The following is an 18,546-nucleotide window of genomic DNA, read 5'->3' on the forward strand; positions in this document are numbered from 1 at the left end:
GATGCTTCCTAAGGCCCACTTGACTTCACATTCCAGGATGTCTGGCTCTTAAGTGAGTGATCACACCATTATGATTATCTGGGTCGTGAAGATCTTTTTTGTACAGTTCTTCTGTGTATTCTTGTCACCTCTTCTTAATATCTTCTGCTCTGTTAAGTCCATACCATTTCTGTCCTTTATCCAGCCCATCTTTGCATGAAATGTCCCCTTGGTATCTCTAATTTTCTTGAAGAGATCTCTAGTCTTTCCCATTGTGTTGTTTTCCTCTACTTTTTTGCATTGATCACTGAGGAAGGCTTTCTTATCTCTCCTTGCTATATTTTGGAACTCTGCATTCAAATGGGTATATCAATGGTGGGTGTGAGATGATTTTCATGTGATACTCAGACCTGTGTTTGTTTTCAGTGATCTTTATTTTCTATTTTATTTTTTGCTTGTTTTAAAATTTATTTATTTTTAATTGGAAGATAATTGCTTTACAGTATTGTATTGTTTTCTGCAATACATCAACATGAATCAGCCATAGGTATACATATGTCCCCTCCCTCTGTTTATGGCAGGTGATACTAGTTCTCTATTAGTGATCATAATATAAAGTTTCCTTCTAAAATATGTTTATAAAATGGAAACAAAAAGTCTATTTAGAAAAAAAACTACTAAGTAAATAGGATATGACTGCACCATGTTGATGTAAATTATGTTATTAATAGTGAAGGAGAAGGGATGGGAAAGCTAGAAATAAAGACAGGCTAAGTCATCACATTCCTCCTGTGTTGTTGGGGAATTCAGGCGTGTTCATGCCTTCTTTCATCCAGTATGTCCTCAGTGCCTCCTATTCCCTTGCCATCCTGCTAAGGTCTCTGAGATTTTCAGTGACATGTGAGAAGTGGTCTCTGGCCTCAGGGAGCTTGAACATGCAAGCGTCATTCTGCTCTGGGGTGGCGGGCACACATGTTTTATTTCACAGACAAACTCAGATTGAGTGCTAGTTGTCACTTGGAGGTTTGTCTTTCATGAGAAGTATATGGAGACTTCCTGTGAACTCATTGAGAAATAAAGATGTAGTCAATGAGCAACATTTGCCCTGGCGTGGGAAAAGGAAGTACTAGTACTCAGAAACCTTCTGAGGCAGAAAGTGTGGGAAGAGAGGTAGTTGCTACTAATATACCTAGGACTGGGTCATATGGTCAGTCTGTATTTTAAAATTCCAGGAACTGCCAAACTGTATTCCAAGGTGGCCGCACTATTTTATACTCCTACCAGCTATGTATGAGGGTTCTTTCTGATTTCATATCCTCCCCAACTTTGTGCTGATAAGCTTTGGGAGTTCCAGGGAAAAAGCAATCACGTCATAGAGGCGAGAGATCTTGAAAGATAAGTAAAACCAGAACCTGCGGTAATAGAGGAAGGAGATTTCATTTCATAGATAACTGTTCACAGAATATTGCAAGTTATCACTTTACTTGCTCAGGTATTAAATATGTGAATAATTTCAATGAAGTTCTTTTTGAAATATAAAGGGCTTTCTTACTGCTTATATTCCTTGTCACCTGCCCCACTTTTAAAACCTGGTATCTTGGACATCAAAACGCCTCTGTTGATGTTTTGGGACACCCATTCATTGAAAAAAATCTTGATTTCTAGCTGCTGTTGTGTGCATGGCACTGTGCTAGTTTGTGGGTGTGAGACACAGCTCCTGTCCTCAAGGAGTGTATCATTTAGGGCAGGAGAGAACACATGGTAAGTTGTGAAATAGAACTTTAAAGAAGGAGCACAATGGGACTTCCCTGGTGGTCCAGTGGCTAAGACTGTGTGCTCCCAATACAGGGTGCCCACGTTCGATCCCTGGTCAGGCAGCTAGATCCCACATGCCACAACTAAAGAACCTGCATGCCGCAGCAAAGATTGAAGATCCCGCATGATGCAACTAAGACCCAGTGCAGGCAAATAAACAAATAGATTTTTTTAAATATCTTTTTTAATTTTAAAAAATATAGAAGGAACACACTGGGTTCTGTAAGGACCACGAGAGAAGGCAGATTCAGGTAGGGTGTTGGGAGAGTCAGAAATTCTTCATCAGGAGGTAACCATTTCCTTAGGTCTCTTCTAGCTATGGGCTCATTCTGGCAGTGTGTAAGGTCTTTGTTGAGTACTCTTGGGTACCATGATATTGGTGGTACTTTTGCAGGCTGCTGAAATGTGTGGAGTTTTTCCCCTTACCCTCCATGGCCCAGACCCCTGTGCTTGTGTGGTTCCTCTGTCTTCCCTGTATAGTTCTGTCTCTCCTCTCTACCCTCCACTGTGTGGCTGGCTCCTTACCTGTGGCTGCGTATTGTGGATTGGTCCAAGTCATGCTCTAAAGGTAGCGCTGAGTCACATCTGTGGGGTTTGGAGCCACAAGGTCTGACCAATAAGTGGAGTGTTCCTGTAAAACTCTTTATTTCTAGTCTGCTCAGAATCAGCCACCTGGTCCATTTGAGCACATCCTATGGAAGTCCTGTAAGATGTGCCCAAGTTACATGTCCCTGCATGGCACCCACACCTGAAAAGAAGCTGCCTTTAATGTGTGAGAGGGTGTCAGCTGCTGGGAGAACCCTGTGACCTGTGGAGCCTGTCAGGGCAAACGTGCATCCCTCACAATCTCCAGACAAACTAGCACATAGACATGATGGAAAAGCAGGTCACCTTCTGAATTACTTCTTTTGATTGTTTTTCCTTGATCAATCAATTGCTACTCAGTCTCAGCCTGCCTTTTATTTATTTTTATATGTTTATTTATGTATTTTTTGCATTGATTGCTGAGGAAGACTTTCTTATCTCTCCTTGCTATTCTTTGGAACTCTGCATTCAAATGGGAATATCTTTCCTTTTCTCCTTTGCTTTTCGCTTCTCTTTTCACAGTTACTTGTAAGGCCTCTTCAGACAGCCATTTTGCCTTTTTGCATTTCTTTTCCATGGGGATGGTCTTGATCCCTGTCTCCTGTACAATGTCACAAACCTCCACCCATAGTCCATAGAGTCCACAGGCACTCTGTCTATCAGATCTAGTTCCTTAAATCTATTTCTCACTCCCACTGTATCGTCATAAGGGATTTGATTTAGGTCATATCTGAATAGTCTAGTAGTTTTCCCTACTTTCTTCAATTTAAGTCTGAATTTGGCAATAAGGAGTTCATGATCTGAGCCACAGTCAGCTCCCAGTCTTGTTCTTGCTGACTGTATAGAGCTTCTCCATCTTTGGCTGCAAAGAATATAATCAATCTGATTTCGGTGTTGACCATCTGGTGATGTCCATGTGTAGAGTCTTCTCTTGTGTTGTTGGAAGAGTGTTTGCTATGATCAGTGTATTCTCCTGGCAAAACTCTATTAGCCTTTGCCCTGCTTCATTCTGTACTCCAAGGCCAAATTTGCCTGTTACTCCAGGTGTTTCTTGACTTCCTACTTTTGCATTCCAGTCCCCTTTAATGAAAAGGACATCTTTTTTGGGTGTTAATTCTAAAAGGTCTTGTAGGTCTTCATAGAACTGTTCAACTTCATGGGGTTGCAAAGAGTCGGACACAACTAAGTGACTGAACTGAACTGATGTGTTTTTTATTTGCAGAAAAAATAATACATATGGATTTATTTTTTATCTTTTTTTAATTTATTTTAGTTGCTTTCTAGCTGGGGAGATTTACAGATAGAGAAAATATTTCTTGGCCTGTGATGAAACCCAAAAGTGACAGTTACCTAATCTTTTTAGTTTGGCAGAGTCTAGTTCTTCTTAAAGAAGGAAAAGGCAGTCAGATTAAAAAAATAATAATAAAGTGCTTAGTACCTTTCAAAAAAAAATGCAAAAGTAGGAGTGGTCTCGAAGAAAGGGCATAGAACTGGGAGTCAAGATATCCTGTTTCTGCCCTAACTAGGCCACTAGTGACCATGAATGAATGTTTTTACTTCTCAGCAACATTGTGTCCTCCCTAGAAAAACAGCAGAAATAACACCTGTCCCCTGGAACCTGCAGAGGAGTTGTGCCTGAGGAAGTCAATATGGAAGATCTAAAGAGCTGAGAATTAGTGATAATTATAATGCCTTCTTTTTTGGTAGGAGTGTTTTTGCAATGCTTAATTCATCCGTTTGCTCTCTTAAAAAGAGGCCATTCAACTCACTAACATTTCTCCAGTGCTTGCTGTGTGCCTGCTGTTGGGGTGAGCATTCCACGTGCTGTGATGTTATATAATGCTCACAATAAGTCACTGAGGACCAGGACTATTATTAACCATCACCTTTTTTCAGATAAGGAAAGGGAGGTTCGGAGAAGTTATGTAACTTACTTAATGGTTATGCAGCTAGGAAATGACAGATGACAGATTTTGAATCCAGAGCTTGAGCTTACCCACCATACTTAGCCTAGTTTTCCAGGTCATTAAAAATTATTACTTTTTTCCTTTTCCTTCTAGAAAGTCAGACAGAAAATGACAATGCAGATCTTTTCTTTAGACTGTATCAACCTGCAGTCCCAAAGCTAGGCTTTCCTAGTGCCCATCCTGCATCTGTGGGGTGCGCCCCTTTTTGCTCAGAATCTATCAGTCGTCTTGGCAACATGGGGGTGGGGGGCTGTAAACCCTTCTCAGAACCAGATTGCCTGAGAGTCCAATGTTATTACTTCTCGGTGAAACCAGGCCACTGAGTTTAAGTTTATTATGAAGACACTGAATTTTAAGCTGCCATGAATTCCCCACATTGCAGGTTGCAGCTGTGTCTGGTAAATGTTGCTCCCAGAACAGTGTTAATTTTTCAATATTTTATTAATTTCTTTTCCGAAGTGCCAAATGGCCACGAGGTCATAGACTGAATATTAAGAATTCTTCTCCTTTGGAAGATTGCGTAAAAGTCAGGACACTTGGGCTGGAAAAGAAGTACTTATATGTATACCCCAGTTAAAATTTCCACAGTGTTTTTTCTTTCTGATTGATGTAGAGTTGGCAGTGACCTCCAGTACTTGGGTTAGAAATATCTGATTTCCTTCTCCCTTAGGTGGTGAATGATCTACAAACAAACAGAGAAATCTGTTAGAGAAGCTGAGTTTATGACAGAAATAAAGATTCCTAATTTACTGGCTCTGTAGGCCATTCACTTATTGATTCTCTTCAAGGGAAGGATGGGCATTTTATTGTGTTTAAGGGGAAAATCTTAAGGGTTATTCTGGTAAATGAGTGTTCTGGAATCTCAAAGCCTAGAAGAAACCCAGTTTATAGGAGGAAGGAAAAAGCAAAGATCATGGCAAGTAAGAGTCAGGGAAGATGCAGTAATGGTAGATCAGAACTGGGAGTGTATACACTGAGCTGGGAGTTTTTATGGGAATTTTCTAATGTATTTAAAATTGAATAGAAAAATTATCATAAATCCCTTTATGTTAGCATCACACAGCATTGACAGTTAACTCATAGCTATGTTTGTTTTATCTATTTCACTCTTTCCCCATCTAGTATTATTTGGAAGCAAACCCCTGTATCCTTTTATCCATATTTTATTAGGTATTTGTCAAAGACAAGGACTGTTTTAAAACATAACTTCAACATTACTGTCATAGCAAAAAATTAATAGCACTATTTCCATAATATTGTCAAATAATCAAGTCAATGACTACCAGAGAAATTTTCCCATTTTTGAATTTATGTTACAGTTTCATCTTTATGAAGGTTTGTTTGAAATAAGAACAAAATAAGGTAAACACATGTGATAGTCTAAGTCTTTTATCATCTGTAACTTCCACTTCCATCTTTTTGTTCCCTTGCACTTTTATTTGTTAAAGGCACTGACTTATTTGTCCAGCAGACTTTCTCATAGATTATATTTTACTAATTGCATCACTGTGGTGTTTTAACATGTTCTGTCCTCTGTATTTCCTGTCCAATGATATCCAAAGCTTGATTAGATTCAAGTGTTTTGGATTCAGCACTCTTCATGAGATGATAGTGTGTTTCTCTGTCAAGTGGCACAGAACGCCTGGTTGTCCCTCGTGTAGGATGTTAGCAGTGGTTGATGATCAGAGCCTATACCATTTGTTCATTAGGTGTTGAAAACTAGGGATATTTTAATTCTCTGAATCTTTCTGGGGAAAAAAGAAATACCTTTATAAAGAGAAGCAGCCATCTCTCCTACAATTTAGGAGATTCAGTGATGCAGTTGGTACAGGAAAGAATGGTTCAGTGTTTGCAAACTCTTTCTTTTATTTATTGATTTTCAACAGGAAAGTTGATTCACAGGCATCGTCCAATAGTAACAGAGGCACAAAACCAAGTTTTTATTAAGTGTCTTTACAATCTTATGGATTCACATCTATTTGTATTGTTTCAAGTCCATTGAATTGTGCAAATTGGTCCTCAGATTGCCCCCTCTTTGGCCAGTGGAAGCTGCCTCAAGTTGGTCCTTTGACACAGCCTTGGCAGTCATAGATAAATAGCTGCTTCTAGGCCTTTCTTTGGGGTCACAGAGAGTTGGACACAACTGAACAACTGACCTGAACTGAACTGAGGCCTCTCTTTTTTTTTAATTGAGATATGGTTGCTTTACAAACGCTGTGTTAGTTTCTGCTGTACAACGAAGCGGATCAGCCATATATTTACATGTATCTTCTCCCTCTTCAACCTCCCTCTCACAACCCCCCCATCCCACCCATCTAGGCTTTTCTTTTGTAGGACAAACCTAGGTTCCAAGCCCAGCTCCACCACTTGCCAGCACTTGACCTTTTAATATAATCTAAATTCTGAGCTTCTGTTTGCTCATCTGTAAAATGGGAATAATCATAGTATTAATACTTACCTTTATAAGGTTGATGCAAGATTAAAATAGTCAAGTGCTTGGCAGAGTGAACAGAGTAAGGGCTTAAAATGTTAGCTTTATTATTATTTGAATTAATGAAGAGAATTATTGGGGTTTTGGAGCTTATAGATCATTGCATGCTAAGCTGCTTCAGTCATGTCCGACTCTTTGCGACCCTATGGACTGCAGCCTGCAAGGGATTCTCCAGGCAAGAACACTGGAGTGGGTTGCCATGCCCTCCTCCAGGGGATCTTTTCAACCCAGAGATCAAACCCGCATCTCTTAAATCTCCTGCATTGGGCAGGCAGGTTCTTTACCACTAGTGCCACCTGGGAAAATCACATAGATAAGAAGGCATACAGATCATTATGCCCTGAAAAGTCCTGCAAAATGAACCTCACATTAATGTAGGAAAGAAGACAGTCTTTTCTGTGGACTGGCAGATGGATGGTTTGGCTGTAGAGCTGAAGACCACACTTAGAATTCAGGGCAGAGAAGAGAGTGGAGGAAGAAGCATCGGTGTGGAGAAGGCCAGAGACCACCCACCCCCGTGAGGCCAGGCACCTGCCCGGGGCAGAGGGGAAAGTCCCTTCTGAGCTCCCCGCCCCCTCCCTGGATGGGGCCTTCACTGTTGCCGGAGCACGTGACAGGGAGGTGAGCTGAGAGCTCAGAGAGGCCTGAAGCAGTCCTCAGCAGCTCAGCCCCACCTGCCCTCCCACCAGGCCTCAGGAGGACGCTGGGGCAGCCGCGTCAGCCGGTCACAGCCTGGCCCAGCTCTGCGGTCGCTGGTCCTTTTCCGCCCTGGTCTCTCGTTTCCTAATGAGCAAGGCGGATCCTCTGACACTGAGACTCCAGCCCTGATGCGGGTCTCAGGCTTGCCTGGGCTTGGGGGTGGGGAGGGGAGGGGCACTCACAGGAGCATAGTCAGCCTTCCTGGAGTTTCCTTATTGGAAATGACAACCCACTCCAGCACTCTTGCCTGGAGAATCCATGGACAGAGGAGCCTGGTGGGCTACAGTCCATGGGGGTCACACAGAGTCAGACAGGACTGAAGTGACTTTGCACACAAAGGATTAGCAGCAGCGGCTTCTTCTTCATCATCTTTTTATAAAATTCAGTTTTTCAATTTTTGTTCACCTAGTCGACTGTTATTTTTGTTTTATTTGTTTTTTGCTTCATATAGTTCTGCTTTTGTAGGTAGTAATCCCTGCACTCTCATTTCTTCAAGTTGATTTTTATCCATTTTTAGGTTTTTGAGCAGAAAATTCAGTTCATGTAATTCTGCTTTCTTAGTTTCTGTGAAATGCATCAAGACATTTATTCATGCTCTCTACCTTTCAGTTCTAAATATTTTATAATTTCTATTTGAATTCCTCTTTAGCTATGAATAACCTGAGAGATACATTTTTATAAATTTTCACAGGCTTGGGTTTTTTTCTTTGCTATAAGTTGTGTTATTGATTTCTAATTTTATGGCACGTAGTCAGTGAATATGACTTCTAGAAGGTGATATTTGGGGGAACTTGTGAGAACTTGTTGTATGCCCTAAATCATGATCATGTTTTATTAATGTTTTGCATAGGCTTTTAAAAATGAGTTTTCTGTTTGCTGAGTGCTGAGTTCTTAAAATAGCAGTTAGCTCCAGATAGGTAAGTGCTGTTTAGAACCTCTTCAACTTCAGTGTCTGGCAAAGTTCACATCAAAGCCTCTGTACTCTGCCAGGGTTTGAGACACAGAAATGTCCATCTCAGGCTTATTTGCTTGGTGTAGCTGACAAAGAATACCATACTTCTAGGCCAAGGAAGACAATGGCTCTAATGTTTTTGCAAATCAGGTTAAATTCTCTGGAGTCTGAATTCTCTGACTCCCAGCTTAACTTCAAACTCTGGTTTCAAGTTGATAATCTTTGGCACTCTTGATAATGGATATTTGTGTTATGCAAGAATTGAAGAGTGGAACTGATAAATATCTCCTGGAATAGCAAAAACTGGAGGTTGACTTTGACCCATGTCTCAGGGTCAGGCATGTCTTGAGGTCCTTTGCTGCTGGTCTCTGTGGTCGCATGGGCATCACGTAACTTCCCTGAGCCTTGGTCTCCCATCGATTATGTGGATGTGATACCGCTAGCCATGAGAGGATTGTGGTGTGAGTTTCAGTCGAGGCAACAGACGTAAAAAAGTACTTTGTAAATGTAAAGAGGGCTTCCTTGCTGGCTCAGACAGTAAAGAATCTACCTGCAATGTGGGAGACCTGGGTTTGGTCCCCTGGAGAAGGGAATGGCCACCTGTTCCAGTATTCTTGCCTGGAGAATTCCTTGGAAGTGGAGTTTGACAAGCCTCAGTCCATGGGGTCCCAAAGAGTCAGACATGACTGAGCAACTAACACACACACACAAACTGTAAGGACATCCTCAGATATCCCACACAGGTTGAGTGTATCTGTGAAAAAGTAGCAAGGGGAAGTGGTCCCAGTGCATGTTACTTACCTCCCTGGATGCCCTGGAAGAAGCCTGGACAGGGGGAGCCTGGGAGAAATGTTTGGAGGCCCCTGAAACTCTCCGTTTCCTTCTCTTGCATCCCCTCAGTGCGGGCAACGGAACCTGCAGCCATGACCACCCACGTCACCCTGGAAGATGCCCTGTCCAACGTGGACCTGCTGGAAGAGCTGCCCCTCCCTGACCAGCAGCCATGCATCGAGCCCCCACCTTCCTCCATCATGTACCAGGTAAGTCCTCCCAGAGCACCGGGACCAGGATGAGGGGCTCAGGAATTCTGGGGACCCCCTGAGAGGGTTTGCCCTGCAGGCAGAGGAAAGGGGGCTGCCTGAATCTAGAAGGTGAAAGGTGTGAACTGATGGAGTCCCCGGTGCAGTGGTGGAGCTGAGTGTAAGAAATAGATTAACTAGTAAACGTATACCAGCGCTATTTCTCTTCCCAGGGGAAGGCTTGTTGATCTGTTCTGACCCCAAATACCTTCCCGGCTGTTCTTGCTGTGGCACCAACCAAGGTCTTGGCAGCTCTGACCTCATGAATTAAATATCACCATTAAAAAACCCCTAGAGCCTGCCTGGGTAATTACTTTTTCTTCATGTATGTGAGAAGAGATCTTCAACTCCCCACAGCCAATAATGGCTGGTCACAGTTGTTTGCTTTTGCCCAAAAGAGGCAAGCTTGTGACAAACCATGATCATATTGCTCAAACTGTGATCCCACTGGGCATGGTGGGAAGGGTATTGGTGCAGCTGGAGTCAGCCTTGCAAATAGCACCTTGTCTGAGTGTGCTGGGCAAGTATACCATGTTAAGGGAGAGTAAGTTAATTGTAAATTTTTAGCTTTTTTGCTGTATTTGACCTTTTGAAAGTTCTGGAACTGCTAAATGTGACTAAGAATAAATGCATGGTATATTTTTAATTTCATTCAATGGCTTCATTTATTAAGCACATGCCTGAAGGTTCAACTCATCAAGTTCGTTTATTCACATTGTGTAACCCACAGTAAGTTTTTAATTATGTAGGTATCTTTTTATTATAAGCAATACAGCAAAGTATAACAAATAAAAATTTCCCTGAAACTATGTCTATATATACATGCATATATACACACACACATCTTTTTACCATGTAGATATATAACTTTTTTTTTTACCAAATGAGGATGGTAAAAGCCTCTATGATTTGACTTTTTTAACTTAAAATTTATTCTGGGTATTTTTCCTGACAATACTACAATGCTGCCATACTATTTTTAACCAGCATATAGTACCTATAAGCCCATTTTATGGATATGCTATTATTTATTTAGTCTTTGACTGTTAATGGACATTTGGATGGTTTCCAGTTTTTTTATTACAAAAAATTAGTACAGTTATTATTCTTGTACAGAGGTATCTGCACCCTCAGGCAAATATTTTTGCAACAACTAAATGAAAACAGTGTATACCTTTCCTTTTCTTTAGTATCTTCACCTTTAAAAACATCTTCAAATTTTTAATGCAGTTTTTAAAAGTTACTTTTCATTTACAGTTATTGCAAAATATTGGCTATATTCCCAGTGTTATACAATACAACTTTGAGCCTATCTTACACCCACTAGTGTGTACCTCCCACCCCACCATTTTGCTCTTCCCCTTCTAGAAAAAAACCACTAGTTGTTCCTCTATATCTGTGAGTCTGCTTCTCTTAAAAAAAAAAAATCTCCACTTTTAACAAGCTATTTAGGCTTGTATAGTTTAAGTTTTTACTTGTGGGGCTCTCTGGGTGAACCTGATTACCCATGGGAAGCAGATGCAGCCCCTGTCTGAGGCCAGTTTCTGCCCAGGGGAATGCAGGGTGGGATTTCTCGGTGGAAGATGAGAGGGCGGTGTGGAGATAGGTTTCCCCAGAGAACTTGGGCATTTGTTGGCAGCAGTTTATTTTCTGGACACCCAGCCATCTTGAACCTGTTTTCCAATCACTAAGTGTTCCTGTCCTTTAATTCCTGCAGGCTAACTTTGACACAAACTTCGAGGACAGGAATGCATTTGTCACAGGCATTGCAAGGTACATTGAGCAGGCTACAGTGCACTCCAGCATGGTAAGTCTCTGTGACCCTCAGGCACAGACATAGCCCCTCCTGATGGGGGCAGGGCTGTGGGCAGCTTCTCTTGCCAGGGGCAGGGGCTCAGCTATTCCAAGAACCCACTGCCTCAGAAGAATCCATCTCCTCAAGCCCTTTTTCAGGCCCCAACCATCCCTTGTCCATGCCTGGGGTACACTGGTCTGTATCCTCCAGCCTTGCAAATCCTGCTCACCTTTGGGGCCCAACTCTATTCCCACTGTTTGCTTTCCTGAACTTCTCTCTAGCTTAGGGGTTAACAGTTGATTAGATCTTGCCTTGTTTTGTACTTTATAGATTACTGGCTGTGTGGAATTTTGGCTCTGGACCAAAGCACAAAGTTTCTCAAAGTTTTGGAGTAACACATTCTTGACTGGAGGAAGCTGGTGGCCTAAATCATTCACAGACAAGGGCCAGTGGTTTGATGGGTCTGTGTCTGACCCACCTGTGTGGGTACCTTTCTCCCTTTGGCTTTCATGACTTTACCCTCATGCATCACTGACATTTAAAGAATTCAGGGACTTTCCTGGTGGTCCAGTGGTTAAGACTGCCCTCCCAGTGTAGGGGGCACAAGTTCAATTGCTGGTTAGGGAACTAAGATCTCACATGTGCGCACATCCTGACCTAAGACATAAAATAAAAACTTTAAAGTTTCTTTAAAAAGAATAAAGAACAAAAGAATTCCACAATTTCTCATTCACAGGCTCCGACTGCAGTTCAGAGGACCTTTCTCATTATAGCATCGATAGCCTAAACCTTTGTCTCACCACACCCTGCCCATTCATTCAATAAATATTGTCCCTGGTACTTGATCAGATTCTACTAAATGCTGAAGGGTTGAGGTGCAGAGGTGGGGGAGCACGGCATGTATGCAAGGACAGATGGGGTCTTAGTTCTCAATGAATCAAATGGGAAATAGACAAACTTAGCATTTGTTGAACATTTTCTGTGCAGGTATTTCAAATGCATTGTCAATTAATTGTCACCTCAACCCTGGGAAGAATGTTTTAATACAATACCCACTTTATGGATGGGGAAAACGAAAGTCCAGAAAAGTGAAGTAACTTACTCAGGGTCCTGCCACTGACAAATGACAGAGCTAAACCCAAATCTGTTTGACTATAAAACATGCTCTAGACAAGTCTTTGCAGACAAAAATGTACAAAGTTGAAGATAAAAGACATAGTGAAAGTTCAGAATTTTTAAGTGGCCTTGAGAGGGTCAGAGAAAGCTTGTTGCAAGAAGTAGCTTTTGAGTATAGCTTTGTATACTTTGCACACATACACACATTGTAACTATATATATATATATACTTACATATATATATATTGTACTTTAAAGTCTGTAAAATTTTCTCATACATAATATCATTGGAACCTTATTACAGCCTGTGATTTGCAAAGAGATCATTATACACATTTTGGGGATGAGAAAACTGAGACCTAGAGAAGTTAATAAGCAGGTTGCTCACAATCACACAATTAGTAAATCACAGGGTTGAACCTAGAATCCTGGACTTATGATTCCCAGCTCTGACCTCCGCTGACCCACCCAATTAGAATTTTATGTCAGAGAGGAGATAGGGAGGGCATACCAGCTGGTGGAAGCAGCGTAAGGAGAGGCTCAGAGGCAAAAGTCTTCAGAGTTTCCCTGGATTGGAACTGTGAAGGCCATGTAGGGAAACTCTTGGGTGATATTCATAACGAATTAGGTGCATAGAGGGTATCTTAGTTTGCTAGAGCTGCCATAACAAAATGCCACTGACTGGGTGACCTAAATAACAAATTTATCTTCTCCTGTTGCTGGAGACAAGAAATCCAGTATCAAGGTGTCAGCAGGGTTGGTTTCTCCTGAGGCCTGTCTGTGCCTTCTGGCTGTGTCTTCATGTGGTCTTTTGTCTGTGTAGACACACATAAGGTGTCTCTCTGTGTCCAAATTCAGTCAGGTTGGATAATGGCCTCATGTTAACTTAATCATCTCTCTAAAGGCCCTGTCTCCAAATATAGTCACATTCTGAGGTCCCAGGGCTAGGACTTCAACATATGAATTTGGGGGTGGGAGGATGACACAAGTCAGCCCATGACAGAGGGCTTTCATTCATTTAATAAAAAAAAAAAATAAATCAGTAGCAATAGACAGTTTTCATTAGTGAGAAAAATGTGAACCGAACTACACTTGAGGAATAAATTTCGCTTGTTAGTTTTGTGCAGAACAGGTAGTAAGGAGGCATGAGAGAAGCAAATACATCAGTTGAGATAAGGTTATCTACCCTGGATGTGTCAAGGGCCGGATGAGGGCAGTGGCCTGAGGAGTGGCTAAGGGGTCAGGGATGTAAGAGGCACTGGAGGGCGACTCTGCCTGGCTTCATAGTCTGCTGGGGGCTGGGGCCGCAGGGAGCTGGAACAGTGCTGACTGAGGTTTCCTGGAAAAACCAGGTCAGGGGCACCAGTAGGGAGGTCAGAGGAGGGGCCAGTTTGGAGAGGGACTGTATTCCTTTTCTATTGCTGCTGTAACCAATTATCACAGACTTGGTGACCTAAGATAACACAGATTCCCTCGCTTACAGTCCTTTTGGTCGAAGTCTGACATGGGGTCTTACAGGATTAAATCCAGGTGTTGGCAGGGCTGCGTTTGCTTCTGAAGGCACTGGAGGAGAATCTGTGGCCTTGTTTTTCCAGGTTGTAGAGGCTGCCTGCATTCATTGGCTCAGCCCCCTTCCAGCTAGCAGTCACACCACTTCAGTCTCCATCCTCATGTCTCCTGCTCTGACTCTCTCATCTCCCTTAGGACCCTTGCCATCACACTGGGTCCACCCAATAACCCAGGACAACCTCCCCATCTCTGTGTTGCTAGCTTCATTCCATCCTTTTGCCATGTAAGGAATTGTTTCCATAGGTCCTACGTTTTAGGTTGCAGACATCTTTCTGGGGCCACTATTCTACTGACACAGGGATAGTGTTGATAAGGTTTTAGGCAAAGTCCAAAATAGGGTGCGCTGCTGATGTTCATGGATAATACCCAAACCTCACTTCCTCAACAGTTTCATCCTTGTACCCTGCTCAGACTTTGTCTAGAGTAGCTTATCAGCAGCAAGAGGCTTCATGAGATGTTCATCTTCTTGTCCTACTCCTGCCCACACTGGGGCAAGGTGGATCTCTCAAAGGGCAGGACAGCCAGAGAAAAGGGGAAGAGGAGGAGACAGTGTGTAAACCATGTAACTGACCAGCTACAAGGAACAGTCAAGGGTTCTTTGCTGGGAGTGAGGTGGGGACCTAGTGTCCAAAGTTAAGTGCTGAGGGGTACAGTCTGCCGGAATCTGAAACTTGAACCGAATTCACGTTGGGTTAAATTATGGACCTACAGGATCTTAAAAATGTAAAGAACCTGAGACTTCCTTAGTCCTGCAACTATAAACCTGGGCTGCACATTGAAATCACCTAGAAAGCATTAAAAAAAAAAAAAAAAACTCATGCCTGGACCCCTCCCCCAGAGATAAAGATTTCATTCCATTGGAGTCCAGCCTGGGCATCAGGAGTTTTCAGAGTTACCCAGATGACTCATGGGTAGCCAGGTTGTGAACTAGTGATTTAGGCCAGAGATCTCCAACTTCTGGGTTCTAATGCCTGGAGGTCTGAGGTGGAACTGACGTAATAATAATAGAAAGAAAGAATAGAAATAAAGGGTGCAATAAATGTAATACACTTGAATCATCCTGAAACCAGCTTCACCCCCCACCTTGGTCCGTGGAAAAATTGTCTTCCCTGAAACCAGTTTCTGGTGCCAAAAAGGTTGGGGACTGCTGATTTAGGCCAGTTCTCTGCCTCCAAATGATGAAATCATGACCTTTTCCAGGTAAAAGGTGGGTCCAAGCAGAGCCAAGAGCAGAACTCAAATTCCCTGAGGCTCTATCCACCACACCATCTTGACCTCTATATTCCAGGCATGATTATACAACAAACCTGACTGATGGTCAGCTGAGCTGCCCACAGGGCAGAGTCCACAGCATTCTTGTGCCCTGGCCTGTTCCTAGCATGGGGCTCTGAAGGGGGATTGCATGAGTGCTCAGTGAAAGGTTCAGTGGGTGAGTGAGTGGGATACTAACAAGCTGCCAGTGGGCAGCTTGATGCTCATAATTAGACACATGTTCCCTACATGTTACTGTCACTTCCCTTTTCTGACACATGTTCTGAAGCAAAGGCAGCAGAAGACCCACAGACTTGATCTTGGTTCTTTCTGGTCTCAAGGACAACATGTTACTGATTTAAAGAGTTCTCTAAATTAAGAATTGAAAGTGTGACTCGTCAGTGACATTTGCTGTTGAAAACAAAACTATAAAAAGGAATAAGCTCCAAATTAAATCTGATCTTGTGCTAGGAAGGTATTATGAAATAGATATGATGTGTGGGATAAAAAATAAATGAGTAAAGGCTCATTTTTGTATCAGTATGAACATTTACAAAAGAGATGGCCTAGTAATACTATTTTTTAGTTTATTTTTTGAGATGTCCTTCATATAACATAAGATTCACCATTTAAAGTGTACACTTCACTGTTTTTATGGTAGATTCACAGTGTTATCCAGTCATTGCCCCTGTCTAATTTCTATCACTGCAAAGAGAGACCCCAAACCCTTTAGCAGTCCTTCCCAATTCCCCTGTCCCCCAACCACTAATCTGGTTTCTGTTTCTATGGATTTGATTATTCTGAACAGTTCGTCTAAATGGATCGCATAATAGTGGCCTTTTGTGTCTGCCTTCTTTCACTTAGCATAATATTTTCAAAGTTCACCCATGTTGTGGCATGGATCAGTACTTCATTCCTTTTTACAGATGCATACTATTCCTCTGCGTGGCTGTATCACATTTTATTTATCCGTTCATCCATCGATGGACAGTTGGATTGTTTCTGCTTTTTGACTATTAGAATAATGTTGCTGTGAACAAGTGTGGAGTTTCAGTGTGGACATATGCTTTCATTTCTCTTGAGTATATACCTCAGAGTGAAATTGTTGGATCATATGGTAACTCTGTGATTTAACTTTTTGAGGAACTGCCAGGCTATCTTCTCCCTAGTAACTCCAAGCTCTTTTTACAGATTGCCTAGCGGGTGTGTGTGCTTGTGGGCTTCCCTGGTGGCTCAGTGGCAAAGAATCTGCCTGCAATGCAGGAGACGTGGGTTTGATCCCTGAGTCAGGAAGATCCCTTGGAGAAGGAAATGACAACCCACTCCAGTGTTCTTGCCTAGGAAATCCCGTGGACGGAGAAGCCTGGGGGCTATAGTCCATGGGGTCACAAAGAGTCAGACACAACTAAACCACCACCGTGTTATGTTTGTATTCTATTCAGTTCTCACAAAATTCTCTGAGGTTGTTACTGTCATCATCATTATACAGATGACTGGATGGAGAATTTTAGGTTAAGTGACTTCCTGAAGGCCAAAGGGCTAAGAAGTGATGAAGCTGGGACTTCAGCCCAGATATTTAGACCCTGAGTTTAGGGTTCTTTCCACTGAGGCAGTTACTAAGTGAGGTGAGTAATCAGATTCATTTTTCATGCTGTTGTTAATTTTTACCATCTGCTCTGTATTATTTTTAAAAATCTTAATCTTGATCTTATCCATCTTCCTGAGTATGAAATAGCAGCATGGGCTCTTATTAAAATGCAAACATTATAGCACTATGTGATATGAAAAGTGAAAGCTCCCATTTATCCAGCCTCACAGAGAGCTTCCTCCCCATAGTCTTGGTATGTATTCCACCAAGATATTTTTCAATACACAATAATATTGTGGTTAATCTTGAAATCATGTCCAACTCTTTGCAACCTCATGGACTGTAGCCCGACAGGTTCCTCTGTCCATGGGATTTCCCAGTCAAGAATACTGGAATGGGTTGCCATTTCTTTCTCCAGGGGATCTTCCCAACCCAGGGATTGAACTCACATTGGCAGGTGTATTCTTTACCACTGGCTACCAGGGAAGTCCACACAATAATATATTATACTTCCCCAATTTTTACTTTTTTTTTAAACCTACCTGCTGTGTTTGGCTGCTTGCTTATTTTCTTGCTATCTGGGACAACTTTTGCCATTGGAACTAGTGGATCTGCTCCACCTTTCTGAGGTAGCTATCTGTCTTTGAAAAGTGTGTCCGGCTGATAGAGCCCTGGGGTGACTGATGAGGATAATTTAGGCCAGTGCTTCTCAAACTTATTTTGCACCGGGGAATGTGAGTTCCCTGGGGATTTTATTGAAATTTGCAGATTCAGATTCCAAAGGCCCAGGGAGGGGCCTGAGACTCTGCATTTCTAATAAGCAACCCTCGCCAGGCGCCAGGTGATACTGATACTGCTGGTCCAGAGACCGCACTATGAGTCCAAGGATGTGGCAGCAAGGGGAGCTGTGGAGAAGCCTTCTGGCCCTGGAGTCGTTTCTCCCTGTTGAGTGCGTTTTGCTTTTCAGAATGAAATGCTGGAGGAAGGGCACGAGTATGCGGTCATGCTCTACACCTGGCGCAGCTGCTCCCGGGCCATCCCCCAGGTGAGCCGGTCCCCCAGGTGAGCCAGTCCCCCAGGTGAGACGGTCCCCCAGGTGAGACGGTCCCCCAGGTGAGCTGGTCCCCCAAGTGAGCCAGTCCCCCAGGTGAGACGGTCCCCCAGGTGAGACGGTCCCCCAGGTGAGCTGGTCCCCCAGGTGAGACGGTCCCCCAGGTGAGCCGGCCCTGCCCCACAGCGGTGTCTCCACCCTCCACCCACCCCGCCCAGGCTCCAGACCTTCTCCCGGCGGCAGGGAGTGAAGCGGAGTCTCCTTCCCCGGGGGGCTCACTGAACATGTGCAGAGAGCATCCCATAAAACTGACGCCAACTTCAAAAAATTCCTCATTATCCTTCTATTTTGAAAGCAGTATACGGTAACTGTACAGTACCCAAACCACTGCAGAAAGATGTAAAGTAGAAAGCAAGACAGCCTCACCCTCTCCCTCCACCACCCAAATCCCTTCCTCCCACCAAAGCGTAATCACTATGGACTCTTTGCTGCGTGTTCATCTGACTCTCTTTCCTCCAACAACGTGGATATTTCTGATTATTATTTTGTAAATTATTGTCATTTACAAAAGCGTGTTGTTTCTTATTTATATGGTTCAGCCACTTGCTT

At 42.8% G+C, this 18,546-nt stretch overlaps 1 protein-coding gene across 3 annotated transcripts in view; it reads left to right on the forward strand.

Moving 5' to 3' along the window:
* Positions 1-18,546, forward strand: part of CYFIP2 (cytoplasmic FMR1 interacting protein 2) — a 133,762-nt gene that overhangs the window by 11,949 nt on the left and 103,267 nt on the right. For all 3 annotated transcript variants that reach the window (XR_009694215.1, XM_061151836.1, XM_061151835.1), the window contains exons 2-4: positions 9,389-9,528; positions 11,285-11,374; positions 17,854-17,931. Coding sequence is in view for 2 of the 3 variants with exons in the window: in XM_061151835.1 (XP_061007818.1) it covers positions 9,389-9,528; positions 11,285-11,374; positions 17,854-17,931 (308 nt within the window). In the remaining variant the exon portion in view is untranslated. The remainder of the gene's footprint in view (positions 1-9,388; positions 9,529-11,284; positions 11,375-17,853; positions 17,932-18,546) is intronic.

Source organism: Dama dama, chromosome 9, assembly GCF_033118175.1.
Source record: "Dama dama isolate Ldn47 chromosome 9, ASM3311817v1, whole genome shotgun sequence".
Taxonomy (NCBI): domain Eukaryota; kingdom Metazoa; phylum Chordata; class Mammalia; order Artiodactyla; family Cervidae; genus Dama; species Dama dama.